Raw genomic sequence first — 25,625 nt, forward strand, 5'->3', positions numbered from 1 at the left:
CGGATCGTCCTGGGCCTAGGGTCCGCAGGCCCGGAAAGCCCCGGGAGCTTAGCCGGGCGGCAGGGCAGCCCGAACCGGAGGAGTGGGGGGTGGGGGGGAGTGGGAACTGACTGGAGGTGGGGAGGGAGGAAGGCTCTGGCCATGACGTCATAGGATTAACCCTCTCCTCGCCCGGCTAGTTGCCGTCCCCAAAGGGGTAGAAGACTCCAAGCTGACTGGTCTGGAGAGGATGGGGTGGCGCGAAGCCTGGAGACCCCGGCAGAATCTGTGGTTGGAGGCTTGGACAGGTTGGCACCCCCGCCGGGCCTTTGACCGTCCTCGGACGGCCACCGCACGCTGCGTAGATGTCCTTGGCATCAACTTGTGGATGAGCGTCGAGTGCGGGTTCCGGTGACCGTGTCATGCGTACACTTACTACATAAGAAACCACCTGCGTATTTGTGCGCGAGGGGTGGGATATGTGCGTCTTCTGCAGCAAGTGCCCTGGGTCGGGGGTGGAGGGCTGGGTGCACACCGCCACTCGGCGGCGGCCGGGAGTGTGTCATCCCAAAGATAAAGCTTAGTTTCTCAGGACCTAGATTTGCCACCTACTGCTCTACTCCATTTTCAGATATCCCGGACTCAGAGATTCCGTCCGTGCTGGCTGGCGTCTCCACACCTCTCTGGATATTCTTTCTAAATATTTAGTCTTCTCCTCTGTACTTTTGATCCTGCAATTCCTTCCTCCAGAAATGACCTTCCTCATTCTTCTCCTGGCTTACTCTTAAGGCTTCCAAAACTCAGCTCCAGTGTCCCTCCTTTAGAACCCCTGACCTCAGAACATGATTCCCCCTTTTATCCCCAGCGCCTGTTAAGTGTCTGGAGAGCTGAGTTGCGTGGCTCGAATCTGGGGGACCTGGGTTCAGCTGACTAGCGGGTTTCCACCAGAGGGGGCGCAAGAGACAGCGTCATTTCACGGTGTCCACCAGGGGTCGCTTCCGCCTGCCTCTGGCGATCCAGGGTTGAGGAACCAACCCGCGGATTTGCCCCGCCTGATTGGGAGAGGCACCGCTAAACTATTTGCATAATCTCGAAAGGGCCGCGTTGAGTGGTCGAGGTGTAGAAGAAATCTGAAACGGGCTCTCTCATTGGCTTAAATTTTCCCCCTTGCTTCGCGTCCCCATCCGGGCCAGACCCGGCCAGGAGGTCAATCGGAAGCTTCCGGCTAGTGGCGAGCGGGAACCCAGGTGTCCGGGCAGTGGGCGCTGAGGGTGAGTGTCGGGCGGCCGGGCAGCTGAGCCGGGGTATGGGGGGCCGGGGTGGGAGGATGTTTGCCCCGCCCTGTCTCCTCTCGGCTTGCGGGTTCTCCTGTCTAGGAGTTGGAGATGTGCATCTAGAGAGGCACTTGCCACCTGTCTCTCCACCCACACACCGAGGTCCTCTCCACCCATCCTGGCCCCACCCACGCTGCCTTGGGGTAGGAAAAGGTGTCTCCTCAGTCGCAGCTTCTGACCTCCCAGGGTGTCTCACTCAGGCCTCTAAAGAGCTTAGTTTGCTCCTGGAAAATGGACCAGTGACTTACAGAGGCGTGTGCCAGGGAGGAGTTGGGGCGGGGGGCAGGTGGGGCGGGCTGGAGCCTGCTCACACACAGGTTTGTTCTTGCAGAGTCGCTCAAAAGTAGGGCCCCAAGGCTCAGAGCAGCTGGGTATGGGTACCGAAAATGAAAATCCAGAGCCGGACTGCCAGAAACAGTTCCAGGCCGCAGTAAGCGTCATTCAGAACCTGCCTAAGAACGGTGAGGGCATGGGGACCCGCATTTGGGGGTCAAGACGACTGGGGTCCACCTCCCAGGAGGCTTTGATCCTGGCAGTTTTTACAGACAAGTCCCTGCCTGAGTTGTCCTGGGGGTCCCCTCTGCCACCTGCCCCTGTCCAGCTGCCCTGGTGGGACCCCTCGCCATCTCTGCCCTCCCCAAGGGTGGTTCTCCCCCCACCTCCATCCTCTTGGAGCTGGGAGTGATGCTTTCTCCCCCACTTCCCAACCCCTGCCCAGGCTCTTACCGCCCCTCCTATAAAGAGATGCTGCGATTCTACAGCTACTACAAGCAGGCTACCATGGGGCCCTGCCTGGTCCCCCAGCCTGGGTTCTGGGACCCTATTGGACGTTATAAATGGTGAGCTCCCCATCGGCTGGGCAAACAAGCCTCAGCTGTCAACCAGCATTTCACAGCCTTCTGTCCCCCAGGGATGCCTGGAACAGCCTGGGCAAGATGAGCAGGGAGCAGGCCATGTCCGCCTACGTCACTGAGATGAAGCTGGTGGCCCAGAGGGTAGGGAGAGGCTGCAGACTCCTCTCTGTGACCAAGCTCTCAGCCAGGTGGCCTGCCCCCCACCCTTCCAGTCTGACCCCCATTATGTGTCCTGCACGTTGATACCCCTATGGGAATTAACCACCTTCATGCTGTTCCCCCACCCCTGCCTGTCTCTGGTTCCTGACTGGGCACAAGGGGGAGAGGTATGACAGGGCAGAAGCAGGGTGGAGGCGGCCCAGCTCAAGGGGGCAGTGGTGGGAGGGGCCAGCCCTTCCCCATTAGACCCCCTCCTGCACAGGTGATCGACACGGTGCCCCTGGGCGAGGTGGCAGAGGACATGTTTGGTTACTTCGAGCCCCTGTACCAGGTGATCCCTGACATGCCGAGGCCCCCGGAGACCTTCCTGAAAAGGGTCACAGGTCAGGCCCCCAGGCTGGGAGCTCCACTAGTGCTGACTGAACTGTCTCGGGGGGCTGCTCAGTTGGAGGGGAGCCTGGGGGCAGAGGGCTCTAGGTGATGTCCCTGTAAGGACCGCAACCAGTGCCCCTGATGGGGTGGGTCTCAGGCAGAGTCCATGGCTAATTGGGGAGCAGGGGCCTGATGTCTTCCCAGCCCCACCTCTGGGTGTTGTGTCTCCGCAGGTTGGAAAGAGCAGGTGCTGAATGGAGATGCTGAGCCTGCCCCAGAGCCTCCCTGCCTTCCCAGGGAACCCGCACCCCCAAGCCCAGGTCAGTGCCTGGGCAGGAGGGGCAGAGGGCAAAACCCAGGCCGGAGGTGGGGGGGACCTCCAGGCAGGGTGGAGGGTAGCAAGTTAGGTGCCACGCTGTGCCTATCACGCCTCGTGCCCAGACACTGAGACCGCCTGCGTTCCCAGAGGCCAGGGGCAGGTTCTGGGATTCCTGATCCAGAGCCCCACTCAGGGAGCCATCTGTGCCTCTTGTGGCAGTATCTCTAGTGTGCCCTGGACAGATGCCTCTGCCTAGATGCACCCCCCTCCTCTCCCTCCGTGGCCTCCCTCTTGTCACTAACCCTACTCATCCCCTTCTCAGAGTCCCAGCCACCCAGGGACCAGGACTCTGAGGTTTTCTGTGATTCCATGGAGCAGCTGGAGCCTGAGCTGGTGAGACCCACTCCCATTGCCTCCCCTTCCCTACCCCACTGGGCCTTAGCTGCTCCCACCACCCCCCTTGGACTTTGTGACTCTTCTCAGCAGGTTGGGGCAGAGCAGAGGGGCGCCCTGGGAGGAGAGCTCAACACCAGAAACAGCACCGAGTCTCCTGCAAAGGAAGGTGAGCCCCTGACTGACCCTTCACCCCCTTTGGCCGTTCCCATGGTTCTGGTGCCCTGGGCCTTCCCCTGGCTGCCCTCGTGGGAAGAGGTGAAATCCAACGCTAGGCACTGGAGAGAGTGCCTAGCCTCTGCCCAGGAAGGGTTAAAGCCAGACACTGGCCTGGATGGGCAAACTCACTGCCTGGCCTCCTCTCCGAGGGCCGCCAGGAGTCTGTACTCTTGGCTGGCACTGAGGAAGGGCAGCTGGGGTAGAATTCCTAGACCAGCTCTCTCACCTATACCTACGTGGTCTTGAGAGTCATCCTCTCTCTCTGGGTCTCCCATTTGGGACTCTCTTAGGACAATGAGTTCTGCCCTGTCCCTTTCTAGAACTTCCAGTGTGCCACGTCCCATAAGGGCACTTTCATAAATATTATCTCCTTTATTCCTCAGAGCGAGCAGCCCTGTGAGGGAGATGACATAATTTTCAGTTGACCAACGAGGCTTAGAGAAGTTACTGACTTGCCCAAAGTCACACAGCTAAGCGGTAGTCCTGCTGGGATTCAAACCCCTGGCAGCCCATTACTCAGCCACATGGATGGGCTTCACAAGACTCACACTTGGTACAAGGGATCGCACTCTACTCTTATTCTCCCTGGACCTGCCCCAGCCTGCCACCACCCTGCCCCTAGCTGAGCTGCCTCCTGAGTCCCCTTCCCTGTGTGTCTGTGCACTGCAGGGAGATTGGAAAGCACCCTGCTGGGGCCCCAGGAATTGGACACATGGCTGGTGGGGACGGTTCGGGCGCTGCAGGAGAGCATGCGGGACGTCCAGGGGAGACTGCAGAGCCTGGAGAGCATGGCTGTCCCCCGCAAGCAGGTGAGCCCTGTCCGAAGGCCCAGGGCAAGGCTGGGGCAGCACTTTGAGGGTCTCTTTTCTGGACTCCTCATCCAGCCACTTCTGTCTTTGTCCCCACGTCTCTGCTCACACCTCTGCCTTCTCCAGAGAATGTTGTGGCTCGTGGCGCAGGCAAGGAAGTCAGGGGGTCTGTAGTAATGCTTCCAGCCTGGAACTGGGAGAGGCCCTCCTTTCCTGCTCTTATCTCCCTCTGCCTGAAGAGTAACTGAGGACAGATGGAATTCCAGCAGTTGGAGGGGCCAGAATGTGTCTGCTCTTTGCATTGGGGCTGGGGGGGGTGTGTCCCTATTGCCCCTCAGTCAGGACTTCTGTTCCCAGATTTATTGTCTCACCCTACCCAGATTCAGCCCTTGCATCCCTCACTCCCTTCTCTCAACTTCTAGGTCTGCTTACCCTTTACACCTCTGCTTCTGCAAAATAAATCACAGCGGCTATTTCTGGAACCCCAGCTGTGTGCCAAACACATTACCTGCATTATCTCATTTTATTCTCAAAACAAACCAGTGAAATAGGTTTTCTTTTCATTTCCCTTTTACTGATGAGGAAACTACAGCTCTGAGATGTTGAGTAACTTACCTGAGGGTACACAGCCTGAGAGCTGCTTTGAGGATTAGATGACATAATGCATGTAGATGCTTCCGCAGTGCCCGAGGGGGGGACTTCTCATATGGGGTTCATTGTTAGTATTAGTATTAACGTTAAGTAATGGAGCTGGGAGTGGCCCTAGGTCTGTCTCCCACCAAAGCTGGCATCCACCACTCACTATGAGTGAGTCTGTTCTTGCGAAGCCTGGAGTGGTGGGGGCAGGGGACGGCTGAGTTCCTGGATGCGGGGGAATCACTCACGTGACTCTTCACCCCCTTGGCACAGTGGGTGTCAGCCAGGTTGGCAGGAATTCCCTCAGATCCACAGCGGCTAACCTTTCAACACTCACCCCCCAGGGTTTCATTTATTGTTTACCTTTTACTAATTTTATATGCTGAAGATTTTAAAGGTTTCCACCCTGAGATACTTGGATTTGCATCTCTAAAAATAGGACATTCTACTACCTAGCGAAAACAAAATTTTAACACACACAGTAATTCCTTCATATCATCAAATACACAATCCACATTCAAATCCCCTTTTCCACCTTCCCTGTCTGTCCAGGCCAGGAGCCTCTGTTCTTAAGACTCTGTTAGTCTAGACTAGTCCCTCTTCCCTGCTACTGACTTGCGGATGAGACTGGATAGTGGTCCTGTAGAATGTTCCACTCTTGTGGTCTGTCTGATGACAGCCTCCTGGCTAGTTTACATGACCAGATTACATCAGAAGTGATGTTCTTTCTTTATATCAAGGGACACATATTTGGATGTCCTACCGTGAATGATTTTAGCGTGGACCACTAGCAGGGATGAAGGGGTGACAGTCTGTTCCCACCACTTGCAGCCAGGGAATGTCCAGTTCCCCATCAAGCCCATTTGACATACAGCTTTTGACAATTGATAGATACTCCTTGCCTGGATCAATAATTTATTTACTGGTTACAAAAAACAATGTTGACTTTTAAATTCTATTATTCCTTTAACATTTATTAGCTGTCATTTTTCTGTAGAGTTTCCCTGATCATCTAGGATTTCCCTGAAATACAGTGCCTTATGGAAGGCAGAATAAGTGCTTAATTCTTTCTCTTTAATTATCTATTTTTAGAGTAAGGAGTTGATTTAACAGCCACCTCAGTGGTGATAAATTTCCCCTTTCTCTTTGAGTATCATCATGAACTCATGGATTTTAAAGACTCAGTATTTCAGTCAACTGCAATCATCATTCTTTTTGATGCCCAGGCTGTCACAACTTTGGTGGGAACCTTTCAAGCTGGGTCCTATGTTCTGGTAATTTGACCTCATTAATCTTTAAAAGCTTCCTTGCTTCCTGGTACAAGACGTCTCACATTCAATTCTACCTTCCCTGCTCCAGACCTAAAATCTGCCACTTCTCCATTCAGCAGAGAATGGTATTTAGAAACTAAAATCTGAGCACCCAGGGTCCTCATTTGGAATATGTGGCATGTCCTTTACAATATGGGGTCTTCGGGCCACACCAACAGGGTCACTGCTTTGTGGCCCAGAGGAGACGCCTCGAAGCCAGTCTCTCCACTCAGCAGCCTCTCCAGCCTTCAGCCTTCTCGGCACCTTGGAGGAGGATATGGGAGGGAGTTAGGGCTCAACGTGTCAGGGACAAACTGGGAGCCCCAGTCCTCAGACTGGGGAGAGGGAGGCAGAAGCTCCCACCTGAGCTCTGCAAGCAGGTTGCGAAGGAGGGCCCAGCCTGTGCTGAGGCCCGGGCTGGCTCCTGACTCTCTCCCCTTGGCGGCAGAGGCCAAGGCCCGGCACTGGGCTCTCTGTTCCCACGCTGCTCTTCTTCCTCCTGTGGCCCTTCATCGTCCAGTGGCTCTTCCGACAGTTTCGGACCCAGAAGAGGTGACTCTCAATGGAGGAGTCTCTGCAGCCAACGGAGGAGACTTTGAGCCTTCCTAGAGTTTAGGAGAACGGCGTTAAACCCCGCTCCCACCCCCTTCCTGCCCCAATTAGTGTTTGCCTTGGCACCTCTCCCCTAATGGGGAGCCGGATAGGACTCCACTCTTCCTGCAGCTCCACAGAACTCCCCTCCTCTCACCCCCAACCACCTCAGGCTCCCTGGGGAGGCTGCACGTGTGGTGCACGTCCCCAGTTCAGGGTTGGCGGCTGATTCTGGGGCGGAGCTGCCGGGTCTCAGCCTCTGCCCTCCCCAGCCTCTGGGTCACCTGACTCCTTTCCCACCCTAGCCTCTCCCCGAGGAGGCTCAGCTCGTGGGCAAGTTGGGACTTGGGCCGGGGCCTGGAAGAATGATTGGCTGGGAGGCCTGACCGAGCTGGGGAAAGGCGGAGAGAGCTAACCCCGGGGGAGGGGAGTCTGCTCCGTTTTCCTGGCCGCCCTACCCCCACATATACTCAGGACGTCTTCACTAAACATTAACTTACAAAAGAGTGTTTCACTAAATAAAATAAAACCTTCATCTTCTGCCGTCTGGGCTGCCACGGATTGAGGCGGGAAGCGGGTGCGGGGCGCGCGAGCCTCAAGTCCCTTCCCTGCCCCCTCCCCCGCTGCCCGTGGACGGCCCCGAGAGGCCAGCGGGCGGCGTCCCAGAAGCATTTCCCAGCTACCCGGGCTAGTGGAGGCACCAGCCCAGGGTCTGGAACGGAGGCGGAGGAGATGCGCCGTGGTGGGGGCGGGGCCAAGGCCGCGGCCCCGCCCCCCGCCCCGTCGTGGCCGGCGGGAGGGAACCGGCGAGCTAGGGGTGGCGGGAGGAGAGGAGTGCGGCGGGGCCCGGGCACAGGCTCCGTCCACGCCCGAAGGGGAGGGCGGCTACTCCCTGCTCCGCGCGCCAGGCGTAGGGTCGGGGCCGACATCCCGGCCCCAGAGGTGCTCACTGCCCCCTTCCCCCTCCTCAGCTGCTCGCTCCCCGTTCCCCCTCCCGGTGACCTCTGCGCTCGGGCTTTCCCAGGGAACTTTCTGGAAGGCCAAGGCCGGCGGGAGCTTCGTTCCCGCCCCTCCCAGAGGAGTGGGGGCGGGGCCCTGCGCGGGAGCCCCGGTCGGGGTGGGCCCAGTGCCGGAGCGTGCAGAGACCTCCGGGGGTCGCTGGCTGCTGCAGACTGCTGGGGCTCCGAGATTTTGAGTTAACCCGTGTGTTAAGGATGGACAACTGGAGGGCAGTGGAAGAGGGACCAAATTGATGCTGGGGATGCAGGAGTCGGGCGGAAGCCAGCTCCACCAGTTGCACATACTAGCTGTGTGACCTGGGCAAGATTCTTAACTGCTCTGAGCCTGGGTTGCTTTGTGAGATAACGATGAAGATCTCTTCATCATAAGGCACTCCAGGGGTTTAAGTGACCAGGACAGGGGCTTCCCTGGTGGCACAGTGGTTAAGAATCCGCCTGCCAATGCAGGGGACAGAGGTTCGAGCCCTGGCGCGCCACAACTACTGAAGCCCGCGCGCCTAGAGCCCATGCTCTGCAATAACAGAAGACACTGCAATAAGCCCGCGCACCGCAACGAAGAGTAGCCCCTGCTTGCCACAACCAGAGAAAGCCCGCGCACATCCAACAAAGATCCAACGCAGCCAAACATAAAAATAAAAAAATTTAAAAAATTAAAAATAAATGACCAGGACCTGTAAATGCCTAGCAAAGAGTTAAACCTTAGCTAATATCAAGGTGCGTGGCCTCCTTTCATAGAATTCTAGAGTTACGAACTATCAGTCTGGCCACCCCTCCCCTAATAGGGCAAATGAGTCCATATAGCTGAGCCCTGTCCAGTAGACTGAGGTTGGGCTCAGTTTACCTTCCAAATCCCCTGATTGAGGGTACCCAGGAGTCCTCAGGCGTCTGAAAATGGAACAATTTGGAAGTCTCTGACTCTCGGTCGAGTTCTCTGCAAAGACTCTTTTCCTCGGGGAGCTCCCAGTGTGAGGGGCAGCTCTTGCTCCCGGGAAGCCTCCTGTGTGACTGATGAAGCAGCACAGAGGAGGGGCAGGCTTTTCAGATAGACCTGAGTTCTTGGAAGCCCAGGGAAAACAGGCTATAGGATGTTCAACCTCAAAACACCTGGATGTGCCTCAGGGTCACTCTTGCTTGCGTCTCCCTCTGGGCATACCCATCACCACTTCCCCACAGAACCACTCCTGAGTCCCCAGACAAGACCTGTCTTGGGATGAGATGCTTGCTCTTCATAGAATGCCCTACTTCATGCTACTCTGCCTGAAAATGCTTCGTCTTTCAGAGACAGCCAAGAAGTCACCTCCTGCATGAAACCTGTCCACAATTCTCAACTCCTAAGCAACTTGGCTCACAAGCTCCTACCAGGAGTTTCTTCACTTGCTTACTGTGGTTTGATGGCCTCGCTACACATTACCTGAGTAGCAAGGATGACATTTTATTCACCATTGTGCCCTTCTATCCGATGTTTGCTAAGTGAAGAAGGGCCTGGGGTACTTCCCTGGTGGTCCAGTGGTTAAGACTCCCCGCTTCCACTGCAGGGGGCCAGGTTCGTTCTCTGGTTGGGGAACTGAGATCCCTTATGCTGTGTGGTGCAGCCAGAAAAAAAAAAAAAAAAAAAGGTTGGGGGAGAGGGTAAAAAAGGAGAGAGAGAAAAAAGAAATAAGGACCTGAATTAGGCTGAAGTTGTTGGAGATGAAAAGGAGCCAAATCTAGCGTTCTTACGAAAAAAAAGGAATTCTGTGTTTGTGACAGAAAGAAAAATGGCACGGGGTCACACACAAAGACCTTCGCTTTAGCTGAAATTGCCACTCAATTGTCATGTGACCTTGGACAAGTCAATTTCTGAGATTTCTTATCTCTAAAATGGAGACAATAATCCCTACCTTGCCTAACTCACTGGGCTGTTGTGGTGGGGCAAATGGTTCTGTGTGTAAAAGAACGTTGTGCGGTGGAAAGCCGTTGCAATGTAATACACGGCAGCTGAGGAAGAAATAGTAAGAACAGTAAGAATAGAACGGGTCACTGTGCGTATGGCAAGTGGGAGAAACTGAGATTTCGGGGTGATTTTAGGCCTAAGTGAATTGGGCGGAGGGTTTGGGCTACTCCCGGCCCCTGTCCTTTGGGCGGGAGCTTGGAATCTGGAGAATTTTCACAAGGAGACTATGTCGCCGCCCCCCTCCACTCCGCCATGAATCTGTCCCACAGTTCTGGGCCAGAATCCCCCTGCCTCCATTTCTGGGCAAGGCTTCCTCCTTGCGGAAGCCTCTGGCTCTGCTTCCCTCCCGGTATTGCCCAGCGCCCACTGACAAGGAAGAGCCTCTGTGGCTGATTCCCCCTTCTCTCTCGACTAGCCAGGCTCGATTATTTCAACTCAGCATTAACTTCGAACCCCTCCCCCAACAAAGAGGCTCAGCAGCAGCCCTGGACTCTCCTGTCCGGGCTCAGGAAAATGTCCTGGTCGGTTCCCAACTGAAGAGACCAAGACGGCCCCAGAAGACCATTTTCTTCGATAGAAGCTGAGGCCCGGGGAGGGGGAGGAGGGGGCGAGGCCTTACAGGCCGGGTCTCGGGGGAGCCCAGGGCGCACACCCGGTGCTTCCCGGCCCAGGCGAGAGCCTCGGTCACGGCCCACCATTTTGCACTGGCCCCTGGGGCGGCGGTGGCCCAGAAGGACTACGCTGGGGCTGGGACTCGGCCACTTTCGGCCAAGGGTCCCGAGACCAGTCCGAAGGCGGACATCAACCGGGACTCGAACCTGCTTTCTCATTTTCCGAGGCCTAGTCCGAGGTTGCTGCCCTAACGCAGTCACACTGTCCCTTTAAGGCGGCACTTTTTATTCTTCATTTGTTTACTTCTTCATGCGCTTTTTTAAACAAAAATGTGTTCACAATATCCTTCCGCAAACGTCAATCCCAGTCACTAACCACACACCTTAAAGACATTCCTATAATTTTAAGAATCGAGAATTATTAGCCATGGGCCAATATCTCTCTTTACAGAATTAAATCCTCGTTTACACTTTAGGGACTACTTTTTAGGAGTAAACCATTCTTGCTTTAGCTAACAAGTGTTTATGACCTTCAGAACCTTTCCGCTGAGGACAGAATACAATAGTAGCCTTTAGGACGCACCTTTTCATAAAAATATTCTGTGCGGGCCCTCATAGGCCATCGAATCTTCTCGTATTCCTGAAGCAGAATGGTATGGTCCAGAACCCGCCCCATCTTCTCTGCGATCGGCCTTCCTTCCTCGGCGAGACATGTGCCTCTTGACCAATGGGCGCTCACGTTTCTCTAGCGAGGGATAAACGATGGAAGGTGGTGGCCTGGAAGACGCCCCCGACGCGCCCTGGGATTGGCTACGTCGCACGGCGCGAGAGGACGGCGGGCCTGAAAGATGGGAACTACGACTCCCAGCTTCCTGCGATGGGGACCCCGTTACGCATGCGCATGGGCGGGGCGGACCGTCTTCTATATAAAAGGGGCGCAGAGGGCTGGGAGGCAGCAGTTGGAAGTTGGCAGGTGGAGAGGCAGGTTGGGAGGGGAAGTTGGGGGAGGAGGCGGAAGAGGAGCTGTCGGAGGGGGGAGGAGGGAGGGAGGAAAAAGAGGAGGAGGCGGAGGAGAACTGAGCTTAGCAGAGCATCGAGCCAAAGGGGAGATGAGTTTGTCTGTCCTCGGCTGAGGCTCCGGCCGGGCCTAGGGAAGTGGGAGCACGGGTTGGAGCGACACCCGTGGAAGTGGGAGGAGGAGGCTCTGGGACTTTAACCCCTTGTGGGCTCTGCGGCAGGGGATTTAACCCTTTGTGGATCCGGCCCCTCGGAGTCAGCGTCATCGGGTAGTTTTAACCCCTTCGGGGCTGGGTTTAGCCCGTTGGATTTAACCTAATCTCCTTGCCCACCAACTCCTTGATCGCGGGGGCGCTCTGCGGGGAGGCTTGAGGCCCACCCCCCCCCCCGCACAACACCTACTGTTCCTGCTGCTGCACCCCCTTGGACCCGCTAGCCGGCCGCGCTGTGGGCCCTTAACCCTTTACTGACTTGAGCGCCCCCAAATTGCAACTGGAGTTTGCTGACAGAAGGACTGGCTGAAGGCATCACTGCAGGAATTACAGACCGAAGAGGACTGTGCTGGACATTTTTGAAAGAAAAGAAAACCCTTTTTTCCTTAAGGACTTACAGCCAAAATTCTTCAAACTCCGAGAAGAGGATTCTATTAGCAATGGCCGAGCCACTCTTGTCAGAGTATCAGCACCAGCCTCAAACTAGCAACTGTACAGGTGCTGCTGCTGTCCATGAAGAGCCGAACTCTGATCGCCCCCCAGGCGCGGAGGAGCGGGTGCCCGAGGAGGACAGTAGGTGGCAATCGAGAGCGTCCCCCCAGTCGGGTGGCTCTCCGGGGCTGGGCGGGGAAGGGAGCCTGGAGCTCCAGCCGCCTCCCGTGCAGACCCAGGTCTGCCCAGAATCCAGCTGTCCGGAAGCGGGTGAGAAGGGCCAGAATGGGGACGACTTGTCCGCTGGCGGTTCCCCCCAGCCGGCGGCGGGAGGGGAACAGAGGCCGAAGGCCAACAAGTTGGGAGCTTCTACCGCAGGGGGCGAGGAGGCGTGGGGACAGCAGCAGAGACAGCTGGGCAAGAAAAAACATAGGAGACGCCCCTCCAAGAAGAAGCGGCATTGGAAACCGTACTACACGCTGACCTGGGAGGAGAAGAAAAAGTTCGATGAGAAACAGAGCCTGCGAGCTTCGAGGATTCGAGCCGAGATGTTCGCCAAGGGCCAGCCAGTGGCTCCCTATAACACCACGCAGTTCCTCATGGATGATCACGACCAGGAGGAGCCGGATCTTAAAACCGGCCTCTATCCCAAACGGGCCGCTGCCAAATCTGACGACACCAGCGATGAGGACTTTATGGAAGAAGCGGGCGAGGAGGATGGGGGCAGCGACGGGATGGGAGGAGACGGCAGCGAGTTTCTGCAGCGGGACTTCTCGGAGACCTACGAGCGGTACCACGCGGAGAGCCTGCAGAACATGAGCAAGCAGGAGCTCATCAAAGAGTACCTGGAGCTGGAGAAGTGCCTCTCGCGTATGGAGGACGAGAATAACCGGCTGCGGCTGGAAAGCAAGCGGCTGGGCGGCGACGACGCGCGGGTCCGGGAGCTGGAGCTGGAGCTAGACCGGCTGCGCGCCGAGAACCTCCAGCTGCTGACGGAGAACGAACTGCACCGGCAGCAGGAGCGAGCACCGCTGTCCAAGTTTGGAGACTAGACTGAAACTTTTGGGGGGGGGAGGGGGGCAAAAGGGGACTTTTTACAGTGACGGAATGTAACATTATATACATGTGTATATAAGACAGTGGACCTTTTTATGACACATAATCAGAAAAGAAATCCCCCCTGGCTTTGGTTGGTTTGGTAAATTTAGCTATGATGTAGCTTGTGTGCTTTCTCCTGTTCTTTAATTATGTGAAACTGAAGGGTTGCTTTTCTTGTTTTCCTTTTTAGGAGTTTTTTTCTTTTTTAATGTGTAATTTGACCAAGTTATAAAGCATTTTTCTGTTAAAAATCCCCTCCTTAAATGGAGCTATAAGGTGGCCAAATCTGAGAACCATTCAATTCATTCTAGTTATAATAAATTTAATATTTGTAAATGTAATGTAGTTTCAGTGTGATTTCTAGAGCTAATTCAGAATAGTACTGATTTATGTGATTGCGTTTTTGGGGGGGGTAAAGGAATCATCTAATTTGTCCATTTTCAAAAAACAATCTTTAATGGGAGAATTTTCAATTTGCCCAGTTTTCCCTTGAATGGGTTTTAGTGTGCTACAATATACAGTTCCGGCAAAATATAAAGATTTAATTATCTTCAGTACTTAAGTGTGCTTGTTTTCTAGTGCCTTGGTTTTCTTTCTTGATGCTGGAGAAATAAACCAGTGTTGGGTGTTTGGGGAGTAGAAAGTAACTACAATCAGCAGCTTAAAATTTTAATTCTGCTTCTCAATAGCCGTTCAAAAGTCTATTAACAAAAACGTGAGCCTAATTTGGCAGTTTGTCAGGTTCGACAACTGACAGCCTCATTTCATTCCTACAAGTGTGGTTTTAGTAATTCCCCTCTCCTCCCAATAAGGCTGGAAGTTGTTCTTGGATGCCTGGAAAAGGCTCTTCGTAAACCTCTTGCTTTCTTAGTGCAAGCAATGGTTGGATAAACTTGTGAGGCAGCTCTTTATGTTAAAATATTCAGAGGTAGAGAATATTATATTTATAGAGGAAATGGCCATTTGGGGCATTCCAAGGACTTAACCCTAATTGTCCAATACTTAGGTGCTCCCTATACCAAAAAAAAAAAAAAAAAAGGAATAGAAGCTGTCCACCTTTCCATGAGAGTCAAACTAAAATTAGAAATGCCCCCTCACTGCAAACCAAATGTAAAGCTTCTGGTTAAGGAGCTAAATTAAGTCCTTAGGGGCAAGTGGGAACCATGCACCTTCCCTATACAGCCGCTATTCTCCTCAATCTCCTAAACTACTGATAGCTGCTTAGTCCTTGAGTAGTTCTGCTCTTGAAAATGCAGGGAGGCCCTGAGAATTAATTTCTGCCCCCAAATCAAAATAGTAAGAAATGGTAAGATTGTTCCCTCCTGTCACCATGATTAACCCAGCCCATCTTTACCTGCCCTGTCAGTGTTTCCCTAGAGCAACTGCATTGTTCAAATCACTAGCACAGGGGTTCTTTCACATGGGGCCTTAGAAACCATAGGGGGGGCCTTGGGCTCCATGAACCCCATGCAATTTTATGTAGACTTGTATTATGTGTACATTTTTCTGGGGCGAGGGTTCGAGAGAACATGAAGTTATCAAACTCCCTGAAGGTTAAGAACCCTTGGGAAAAAACCTCCCATTGGGAAGCTTGCTTTTGCAGCTAAATGAAGTAGTGGAGGTGGTGGGTATGTCAAGAGTGAAATGCACCTTATGATGCATGAGAAGCAACACAAATCCATGAATCAAGGGAAATTATGGCAGTTAAGCCTGACTCAGGGCCTTCAAAGCTGGACTGAGCTGGCCCTATTCTGGCAGATGGTCCACTGGAGACGATGTATGATCAGCTTTTCCTTTGGCCCAAAAATTACATTAAAAGTCTATTTTGAAATAGTTTTTGTGTTTTTAATTTTCCTTCTGCCATGACATCATGCAGCAGTCCCAGAAGCAGCAACACTGCCCTCTGCCTTTACAGTGCACAGCAGAAGCCTCATTTTGACTGAATTATATAGGATGCAGCAGTGATGACCTCTGATTTCAGAAACTCTTCTTACTTAACAAGATGGATTTAAATATAACCATCTTGTTTCCCCGACTATTAGTCTTAGAAAGACTCTTAGTGCATTTATCATCAGGAAAAAAGTGTAAGTTTTAGGAGACATTCAATCCAGTCTTAAAAATATATATAAATATTTAGCTTTAAGTAACTGTCATAAATTACTTTGATTTACCTTGAGATATGCAACTTTGTCTGAAGTTTGCTTTCAAAGGCACCGACATTTTACTGCATTTATGCATTTATGCTCTTAGAATGATGAGATTTGTGCAAAATTTCAGTTTTCTATCACCACTTTCTACATTGAAACACCTAACATATTGCTCTAAGGGCAGAGAGAAAAGACTCTGAACTACCTATACTAACAGGATCATGACAACTGATCCTCAAGTCCACTCTAGCCTTTCACTAAAGGCTTTTCTGCTAAACATTGTAAATGAGCTGCTCCAAAGATCATGCTTACACATTGGCAATTTCAGTTCTCTTTCTTATACTGGGGCCTGGATATCCAGCCAGGGCAAAGCACTTCCCAAATTTTGGAGACAGCTGGCTGGACTGCTTAATCCTCCTCTGAGTAAGGAAAACTTTTCTTGGGCCAGCCTATAACCTGAAGTGACCCTCAAGAGACAGAGCCCTTTAGATTTCAGTTTGCAGGGGAACAAGCCAAGAAGCTCCAGATTGGTTTAGTTCTGAAAAATGGACTAGGTATCTAAAGAGAGGAAACATTATAAAATTAGACGAGACTAGGAGTCACAAACCAGGCTCCTAGTTACACCTTTGACAAATACTAGCGGTACAACCCTGGACGCATCTCTTATTAAACTCTCTAAGCCTAATTCTTCATCAGCAAAATGGGGCCGTGCCTACTTCACATAACTGCTGTTAAGGATTAAAGGAGACAGCATGAAAATAGGCTATCCAAAAGTAAGGTACCATTGGTATCATTATTGGTTCTTTTTAAGACCAGAGCAGTTGCCCATTTGATCAGTATTTTAATTTTCACTTTGTTCAGAGTAAAATAAAAATCCTTTGCTTGGGGAAATATAAATAAATATACTTTAACCCAGTGACTTCAAAAGTGAGAGAAATCAAAGAGGGAATCTACAGAAATAAACAAAATCCACAACTAAATAGTCTACCTTCAGAAAACCAATGTTTAGTCAAATATTAGGTAATGTACTACAGGTGTCCCCCTGTCCACTTACACCACCAGAAAGGAAACAAGTATTCACAACAGTGTGACAGAAAAGCTGGCTAGAGTTAAATAGCACTGTACTTGTACCTAAGTACACCTGAGTTTGTGAGTTCTTTTAAATGATTTTTCACATTTCTCAAGCAAGATTATTGGAATAAAATTCCACTATCCTTTCTCGTGTAAAGTGTAAATGGTTGTTGCTAGAAATAAAAACTAATTTTTAAAAGAAAATGTCAAATTCAGGCCCTGAAGAGTGGGATCTGCTTACCAAAGGGTAATAGTCATACTCTGTAAGAAAGACAAAATATATGGTCTAGGTGGCAAAGATTCACGATTTGGCCAATTTCTGCCAGTTGTCCTTGAATGCTGGAAAGCATACAACCTCATTTCATTTCTTGTTGAAAAAACAAAGGCTGGTTTCAGACAGATCAATAACACAGCTCTCACAAATCCTCCTGAATGAAGTTTTTCTTGGGCTTTACTTAGAGGCAGTCCAATTATGACAAATGATGTAACATGGGTAACAGCAGGAATAATCCTAGTAGTTTACTAACAAACTTCTGCACACCAACAAAATTCTTTCAAATGGTTGAGCTGGTACCAGGAACTGTTGGTAAGCCTCCTGAAACAGCTAGTGTGATTCTTTCCCTCAATACAGCACCAAGAGCAGTTACATCTGGCTTAAAATTTTCCAAAAAGAGCAAAAATTCGGAAGCGTATTGTAAACCCTCATCTGAAGGCATATTCTATTTGATACATCCACTGACTGTGTGTGAAGTGTTAAAAAGCCCTGGATCTACGGTGATCAAAAAGGATATTCCTGAAGGAAAATGTAGGAATTGTAGAGTGTTCCATGCACAAGAATTTGAGAAAATGACAGCATCACTGCTCTCGTAAACTACCGAGTAGAATTTGTCCTAAACTCCAGAGCGTCAGAGAAGATTTGAAGTTCTGAAGTTGGCTTTAAGCACGCAATTCTGCATACCTGGATAACTCCAGGACAACTTTCAGTCAAAGGCAGAAGACCAACCAGAGGATGGAGGGGAATGTCTAGGAGGTTAGTTCTACCCTCCTCTCTGGGTCTTACTAAAAGTGCATTTAAAAGAGCAAACATTTGAATTTAAAAAGAGAAAAGACAAAGAGGATGGTGAGGGCTAAACAAAGTAAAAAACTAACTGGAAATCAAATAGTTCAGAAGCAAGTATCTTCATCCTGAAGAGGAGGACTGCTGCAAAGAACTACTCCTACCTCTGTCAATGAATGCTGCTCACGCATAGCCACTACTCCCAGGAGGTGGCCATCAGGCAGACGTAAAACATCCAGGACTTGCGGTAACAACTGCTTGGTACCCTGAGACTGACCCTCGTTCAACCTATTTGGATGGCCCATGGCAACCAAGGCCACACTTTGGTAAGGTAGGCCTCCCAAATGCCCTAAATAACCTTTGAAGCAGAAGTCCTAAAGTTTCCAAGTAACGAAGTTAGAGCAAGTAAATGTTTACATGGCCACTGAAGAGTAGTTACTCAAGGTATTTATGAGGGAGGCTGCATTGATACCATTTTCAAATTAGGAAACTGAGGCATATAGGGTTTGTCATAAACCACAGAGCAACTCATCTGAAAGAGGAGAGCTGAGGAGGAAGTTGAAGGTCTAGTCGAAAGTTAGACAACAATAGACTCAGCAACAAAACGGCCAGTTTGGCCTCATCTTCAGGATTTGGCCTCTAGCCAAGCCAACCAAATCTGTGGTAGCACACACAGAAATAGAACCTGGGAGTTCCTAACTTCCAGTGCTGTGTTTTGCTCAGTAGATAACCAAGGGACCATTAAATGAACTGATTTTACTCCCAACTTCTCTTATCAAGGAAAGGAAAAGCTTATGGGTCAACCTTAAATATGATAAACTTTCATCTTTAAAAACAAGTACCAAATTTCTGCACCTGGTACAGTATTCTCCACTTAGTAGCTTCCAAAGGTTTAACTATAGATTACTTCACAATGGAGGATAAATCACAGTCTGAGATCCTCCGCCATTAAATTCTTGACAGAGGAACCACAAAGATAATCTTTAAAGCCCCTTTCAGCTATAACTATTTAACTCCTACCAAGTTAGTGTCAGCTTTTCCTAACTGGCATATTCTCTTGATCTGAACAACAGTGTGAAGTGAACATGACATAAGCCAAGTCAACCCACAGCATGAATCAAGTGTCCTGAAGCTTTATTTAGGATAAGTGGTTCAAATTTTAGATTAACCCGAGTCAAAGGTGATCGTATTTTTGCAATCCAGTTCTAAGACTTTCTCTGAGAACATCTGGGGGGCAAAGGGAGAAAACAGTTAAAGCTATGGAACTGTCACTCTTACAACTTAAAAAAAAAAAAATCACTTTATTAATAGGAGGAACAGGGCTTCAGTTCTGAAGAAACTTTGCTATTAAGGCCAAATGCTTCGGAACGATTTGACCATCTGTAATCAGCAATGAGACGCATCACAAGGTACCCTCTAAGATAAAGCTCACCGCCCAGTCACTCTCCTAATTCCGAGTCTACCTAGGCATAATTTCAACTGACCTTTTAGCAACGACATTAAGCTACCCCTGACCTATGAATCTCTCTGAATTTAGATTTCAAGCAGTAAGAAACAAAATGGTTTCATCTGCAATTCAAGAAAAGAATTTCACATCAAACTTCAATCCTTAAGAAGCTGCTACAGCTATACGGTTGTTTATTTTCTCAAAGTAGGTTTCCCCTGCTCCCCCAAACGCCACATATATGAAGTAGCTCAAAATTGCAATTTCTATTTTGGTGGCCATCTGGGATCCACAGAAGTGACTTTCAATTACTTGTTATTTCAAAATAGAGATTCCCTAGTAACAATGCACCAGTGGCAAAATACTCCCCCATTTTGTTTCGTCTGTGGGAGAAAAGTTCTTTAAACTGGAAAGAATTTGTAGCCTTATAAAGACTACGTTGGAATTAGTTCGTTTTTTCCTTTAGGAGGGCGGCCATCTCCAAAAGTTTTGGTAAAAGTTATGGCTCAGATTTCAAAATGCAAACAGATGTTCCTGAAGCATCCGAAATGGGCCACTCCATGTTTATTCCCAGAACCGTGGCGACTCCAAGTTGTTTTGTGTCCCAACTCTGCAAAGGGCAAAAGCGCAAACCCCTTTGGTGTAAACTTTCAAGAGACGTGGAACAGCACACTTTTGGAGGTTCCCAAAGCGGCTGGCGACGTGCGAGGTCAGGTCGTTCAGAGAATCGGGGCTGGACAGGAAAGATCTCGAGGGCAAGAGCACTCAGAGATTTCCACGTGCCCCAATCTAGCTGGTCCCTGGGGAGAATTAGTGGTTGCTACAGTAGGAAGAAGGCTGTTCCTGATCACAGCCCTGGCCGCGGGATGGCCTTGGTGTACGGGGGGAGATGGTGGGTGCACCTGGCTCTCTGCCCTCGGAGTCTCCAGCTGACTGCCACGCCAGAGGGACGCGCAGTCGGAGCTGCGACCTCCACCCGCCCCCGCGGCGCCCACCGAAGTGGGGGTTCCCGCTACACCGGGCCTCGCCGCTATACCCAGGCCGCATGGGGGTGGGGAAAGAACTTAGCGGAGCTCGGCATCGGGATCTGCGCCCCCGTGGAAAGAGCTAAGGAGAGTCATTTCACCCGGTCTCTACTCAGCTGGGGTCTCGGGAAATACGCGGTAATTACCCAAGAACCCCGCCCTCTGTGAGAGGCGAGGCTGCGGGGCTGCCGGGATGGTTTGAGGACCGGGCCCGGCCAGAGAGACTCCAACCTTCACCCCCCCGCGGTCCCCGGTCCCACCCCCCGCCGTCTCCCGGCGCCGCCACTTCAGGCAGCCCACTCGGCCCGGCCTCTCCCCGCGCCCGGACCACCCCCCATGGGGTGCTCTCACTGCGCAGCGAGTCCCTCCGCTGCCTCCTCCCAGCCCAAAATGGCGGCGGCGGCCACCGATCCTTCTCGTCGCCTTCCTCTAGGGCCGAGGATCCCTCCGCGTCCAAGCCCCTCCCCTCTCAGCCGGATCTGTTTTCTGCCCAGTAAAGATTAACGCCATCAATGAACTCTTTAATTGAGCTCGGAGAGGCGGTTGGATTGTGCTTCCGCACAGCTAATCGTTGACGAAAAAGGGAATATTGGCAGGCGAGTGGACCAATCAAAGGGGCATCGGTGAGCGCGGGACGCCGTTCGCGCAAGGGTAGATGGGTTTTAGAGTTTTCTGTGTGTCTGTTGAAATTACAGGATCTTGATCCGCCTTCCCTAGCTAGAAGAACTACAATCCCCAGCAGGCACCGCGCTGCCAGGACGGGGTGGGGGGCCTCCCCCCAACCTCAGTGCCTGAGCGGCTTGACCAGAGCTGCAGCAACTGCAGCAAGAGGTAGGGCTGAGCCGTTGGGAATTGCAGACAGGCGGTCGCACAGAAAGACACACAGATGTAGTCCTGTGCATAGCCCCTGACAGCAAATAGGTCAGTTCCGCCTTTGCAAAATCTCCTTCCCGGATCATTTCCCCTCTTCCAAGGAATCCTTCCTTATCCCTGTTGGGTTTCCCTCCCAGCTGCCTGTAGTGCGAAGACTTCTTACCCTTTCCTCCGTTTCCCATCCTGAGAAGAAGGAGGGAGGCAGGCCAGGCCCTGTAGGTGAAAAGGCCTCAGCCCCAGGCTGGGCCCAGTCGTGTGTTTTGAGGTGATGACTTCTGGAGCCCAGCCTGGGGAGGAGGTGGGGGCCTGCAGTCAAGGTTGGGGCCGCTGGAGGCAGTGGGGAAAGGACTCCTCCTCGGGCTTGTCGGAGCCACCGACCCACTCCACTCCCAGCCTGTCCAGGTCATTGCTGTGTCTTCGCCTCCCCAGGCAGTCTTTTCCCCTCTTTGGTTGCTGGGGGAACAAAGCTTAGGCCTAGCTTCCTAACTGCCAGCCTGCCTCAGTGAGTTTCAGGAGAAGAGTATAGGATGTAAGCCCTGGCCTGGGGCCTGAGGAGCAGGACTGGGGAGATGGCCCCTTAATCTCCATTTGACCCCTTGCTGGCGTTAGGTGTGAAAACCAGGCTGGAGGCGGCCCTTCATTTGAAAATGAGGGTGTGCAGGTCTGGTGCTACAAAATGGCTGCCGCTGACTTGGTAAAAATTTGCTGGGTAGCCAGAGTCTTCCTGAAAATTCTCCCTCGGGACTTAGATTTCTATTATTTAAAGCAGGTGTCACTAGTTAAAAGGCATCTGCTGAAAGATTTGGAACAGAAGAAGGTGGCTACTCCAAACCAGACCAACTGTTAACACAGAGTCACCAGCAGCCCTGGAGGAGGCCAAGGTAAGCCCCATTCTCCCAACCACCTGAGTGCCCTGAGCATGGGCCCTGCCAACTGGGATCCTGGCTGCTTGTCTCAGATGTGTTAGTGGATTTGGAAAACCAGTATTTTTAAATGAGTCCCCAGTACGCGCTGAGCAATATGGCAGATTTAATTCTGCGCTATCTCATGAAATCCTAGTAGCCATTCAGGGTAGAAATTACTATTTCCATTTCAAAGAAGCTGATGTTCTGAGAGCTGACATGCCTTTTCTAGAATCATGCAGCCAGCAAGCAGAAGACCCAGGGTTTAAACTTAGCGTCTTAAACACTGCCTTGCATTTTGTCTAGGCTGTGAACCAAGTCTGAAGCAGGGAGAAGAGTTTGAGCCATCGGTTCATAATTTAGGATGGAGGTTAGGGGGTAGGAAATCACCCAGGAGGGAGGGGAGAGACAGATTGTATCAGGCCCTCAGAGAACATCACCTTCTGATCTGGCAACAGGAGCCCAAACCCTCCCACCCTATGCTCTCTCTCACCGGCCTTGCCCATTCTTCTCCCCTAGTCCACAGCTCCCTATAGGTAAGAAGGGAACTCTAGTCCTCTGATCCACCCTACCTAGCTACTTCCAGTAAATTTTCCAGAGTTATTTAATTTGGAGTTCATGGCATGTCAGGGCCTGAAGGTTCAGAGAGGGCAAATGACTCACCCGGGATCACACAGCTTATCTGCAATAGTGGTAATGGTGGAAAGGGGACAAGCCTTCAGGAGGGAGACAGCATGTGGGGCTGAGGGGCAGGGCTGGCTTGGGTGGGGGGCTGGGAACGGGTGAATGATGGTGCGCACCGAAGCAAGCCCGCTTGCCTCGGACTTCCAGTGGCCTTGCCTCTTCCTGGGTGGGGCAGAAGGTCTTCTCAGTTGGCCCAAGACACTGGTGGTGACAAGGCCTGTCACTCTTGATTGTATTGTTACTTTATGACATTCTCCCTGCAGGTAAAGTAACAATACAACACAACAAACAACACACACGTACACACACTCCAACGTACCCCATCCCAAATTATGAACAGAACTTTGGGGTCTCCAAAACGCACGTTAACACACCTCCAGCTCTTAAACAGGGCTGCGTGCACCCCCCAGTACACTCCCTACGCTCGAGTAGACTCTTAAACAGGGCTGCATGCACCCCCCAGTACACTCCCTATGCTCGAGTAGACTCTTAAACAGGGCTGCATGCACCCCCTGGTACACTCCCTACACTCGTGGAGACCCATGCTCAGATGTCTCTGAACCGTGTTGAACATTATAAAACACTGTGCCAGTGGTGGTGGTTATTATTAGAATTCCCCAAACCACAAACTTCCAGCAATTCATTCTCCTCCCCCAGACTCAGTACTTCCACCCTCACCACGGCAGAGATAAACAGATGCCCTGAACACACGCACGCTTGACAGAATCCTTTCCGCCTCTTAGATAAGGTGTAGAATTCTCTGGGCTACAGACTGGAGATTGGCCCTTCCGCTCCCTAGTGCTTTCCTGCCCCTCATGTAGAAGAGTGATACCAACTTGCCTGGAATAAATACACTCCATTCACCCTAGAATGACAGAAGCGAGAGTGTCATGTTCCAATATCTTTTGGATCCCCCCCCACTTCTGGGCTTATGTCATTTAACATATATTAATTGAACACTCACCTTGGGCCATGCTTAGCGACACAGTGGTGAGCTGAACAGACACGACACATTCTTCTAGGAGAAAGACAAGTGGTAAATGGTAATGTGCTAAATGCTAAGTGGGACATTAACTGTCACATGACAGGGAGTCACCGGGAAGGGGAATGGGGGCTACTTAGATAGGGTGGTCAGGGAGGGCCTCTCTGAAGAGCTGACATTGGAACTTAACCCTAAAGGATGAAAAAGAATCAGTTATGCAAGTAGCTGGAAGCAGGATTGGCAACATGATTTGTGGGGTCAGTGCAAAGGGCTCTTGATTCAAAAATTACTAAGAAGTTCAAGACAATGACAGCAGAGCATTAAGCAAGGCGTGGGGCTTTTCTGAATGGGGGGCTCTGGGGGACTGTACAGGCCACTTGCAAGGAAACCAGCTCTGTCTGAAAGATAAGCTTTCTAGGAAGAGGGAAGAGCAAGCGCCGTTTGGTCTTCTGATCAACCAATAATATATCAGGAGCCGCTTCCCATCCCATTTCAAAGAGTATTTATTGAATGTCTGCTCTGTGCCAGGTGCTGTTTCAGGCATTGAAATTACAGAGTGAAATACACAGGCAAGATTCTGGCTCTCACCATGAGTTTGCTTGGGGAGGGTTGGGGGACAGACAGCAGACAGGTAAGCCCAGAAACAGACAAATGGTTGTAGAAGGTGCGAGGCTAGAGAGGGACCAAGTGAGCTGGGTGTAGGCAGGTCGGCTTCAGGCTGGATGAACAGAGGATTGTGCCATGGGACGGGCCATCTGTGATCTGTCCTCCCTTTTCCTCTCTCTTTAGACCTCTCGTGTTCCTGGGAGCCCCAAAACATCCCCCGAGCCTCATGACCCTGGAGGTTCCCTGCCCCTGACACCCCGGATGGAGAGCCACTCAGAGGAGGAAGATCCTCCCGGCAGTGGCCTAGGCTGGAACGGTAGGGGTCCCCGGGCCCAGAGCCCAGGGCGCTGCTCAGTGGAGGCCGTACTGGCACGGAAGAAGCACCGCCGGCGGCCTTCAAAGCGCAAGCGGCACTGGCGGCCCTACCTGGAGCTGAGCTGGGCCGAGAAGCAACAGCGGGATGAGAGGCAGAGCCAGCGGGCCTCCCGGGTCCGAGAGGAGATGTTCGCCAAAGGCCAGCCTGTGGCACCCTACAATACCACCCAGTTCCTGATGAACGACAGAGACCCCGAGGAGCCCAACCTGGATGTGCCCCAAGGGGCCTCCCACCCAGGCTCCAGTGGGGAGAGTGAGGCCGGGGACAGCGACTCGAGGGGCCGAGCCCATGGGGAGTTCCAGCAGAGGGATTTCTCCGAGGCCTATGAGCGCTACCACACTGAGAGCCTGCAGGGCCGTAGCAAGCAGGAGCTGGTGCGCGACTACCTGGATCTGGAGCGGCGGCTGTCGCAGGCCGAGGAGGAGACGAGGAGGCTGCAGCAGCTGCGGGGCTGCACCAGCCAGCAGCCCTGTCGCCAGGTGGAGGAGCTGGCCGCCGAGGTAGAGAGGCTCCGGACGGAGAACCAGCGGCTTCGGCAGGAGAATGAGATGTGGAACCGAGAAGGTGGCCGCCGTGGTGGGGAGCGGGGCACCTAGGGGTGCCCCCCCATCCAGGCTGACCCAAGGAGAAGGTCCCGTTTTGTACACACTCAGGCCAGCCGAGTCTCAAGGAGGCAGGTCTCAGCACCTCTGCGCCCCCTGAGAACAGCTAATTTAGGTTCCGGCTTCCATCTTGTCATTTCCACAGTTTGTTCTTTGATGTCATCTTATTTTTCACAAAGGAATTAAATGATTTTGGTGAGATCACATGGGAGTGGCTAGCATTGATTTCACTAGGGCTGCTCTGAGGATCAAAGCACTTCCATCGCAGAGAGGCCTGGGGCTGCCCCCAGCCTGGGAGGACAGCAGACCCCTGCATCGGGGGCTTCTCAGCATCTCCAGAGTGCCTGAAATCTGCTCCACGTGTCTGGGGGCCATCAGACTGCTCTGAAGGTTTTAGAGCGGGGAAGGCAGAGGCGGGAGGGGTCTCAGTCAGGAGTCACCAGGTTCAGCCAGAGCCTGACTTAAGATGCAAGATTGCTGTGAGGAGCTGGGAACTTCCCCGGGAGGGGAGAGGGCTAGGCCCAAGTCCAGGGGTTTCTTCAGGGTTTGTTCCCAGGCT

The 25,625-nt window shown here is 52.1% G+C and overlaps 3 protein-coding genes and 1 long non-coding RNA gene across 9 annotated transcripts; 3 read left to right on the forward strand and 1 right to left on the reverse strand.

The window, feature by feature from the left end:
- Positions 1 to 115: 115 nt before the first annotated feature.
- On the forward strand, positions 116 to 7,515 carry ACBD4 (acyl-CoA binding domain containing 4). 5 transcript variants are annotated; one of them, XM_027098884.1, is made up of 10 exons: positions 116 to 1,250; positions 1,645 to 1,774; positions 2,032 to 2,152; positions 2,209 to 2,308; positions 2,589 to 2,709; positions 2,932 to 3,018; positions 3,340 to 3,410; positions 3,501 to 3,579; positions 4,299 to 4,438; positions 6,833 to 7,515. In XM_027098884.1, the coding sequence occupies exons 2-10, from the start codon at positions 1,687 to 1,689 to the stop codon at positions 6,938 to 6,940; spliced, it is 915 nt and encodes a 304-aa protein (XP_026954685.1). In that variant the 5' UTR covers positions 116 to 1,250; positions 1,645 to 1,686; the 3' UTR covers positions 6,941 to 7,515. The 5 variants fall into 5 exon arrangements, with proteins under 5 accessions (XP_026954685.1, XP_026954681.1, XP_026954680.1 ...); XM_027098880.1 differs by lacking the exon at positions 116 to 1,250 and adding an exon at positions 1,324 to 1,456 and having other exon boundaries at positions 3,504 to 3,579; XM_027098879.1 differs by lacking the exon at positions 116 to 1,250 and adding an exon at positions 1,325 to 1,456.
- On the reverse strand, positions 5,973 to 20,661 carry LOC113615887 (uncharacterized). Of its 2 annotated transcripts, none has more exons than XR_003431150.1 (2): positions 20,393 to 20,661; positions 5,973 to 6,989 (listed from the first exon to the last, which is right to left on the reverse strand). It is a non-coding gene; the product is annotated as an uncharacterized LOC113615887 (long non-coding RNA). The 2 variants fall into 2 exon arrangements; XR_003431149.1 differs by lacking the exon at positions 20,393 to 20,661 and adding an exon at positions 7,476 to 8,488.
- On the forward strand, positions 11,561 to 15,124 carry HEXIM1 (HEXIM P-TEFb complex subunit 1). The gene has a single exon (XM_027098885.1). It carries the CDS (start codon positions 12,208 to 12,210, stop codon positions 13,249 to 13,251), a length of 1,044 nt encoding a protein of 347 aa, XP_026954686.1. The 5' UTR covers positions 11,561 to 12,207; the 3' UTR covers positions 13,252 to 15,124.
- Positions 20,662 to 21,590: 929 nt separating the features above from the next.
- HEXIM2 (HEXIM P-TEFb complex subunit 2) lies at positions 21,591 to 25,270 on the forward strand. Its single transcript, XM_027098943.1, is given in 3 exon segments — positions 21,591 to 21,758; positions 21,760 to 21,795; positions 24,272 to 25,270. Coding segments are annotated over 3 exon segments (993 nt in total). The 3' UTR covers positions 25,061 to 25,270.
- The last annotated feature ends 355 nt before the right edge of the window (positions 25,271 to 25,625 follow it).

This window comes from Aethalodelphis obliquidens, unplaced genomic scaffold (genome assembly GCF_003676395.1).
Source record: "Aethalodelphis obliquidens isolate GAN/ISIS:26980383/991018 unplaced genomic scaffold, ASM367639v1 scaffold126, whole genome shotgun sequence".
Taxonomy (NCBI): Eukaryota; Metazoa; Chordata; class Mammalia; order Artiodactyla; family Delphinidae; genus Aethalodelphis; species Aethalodelphis obliquidens.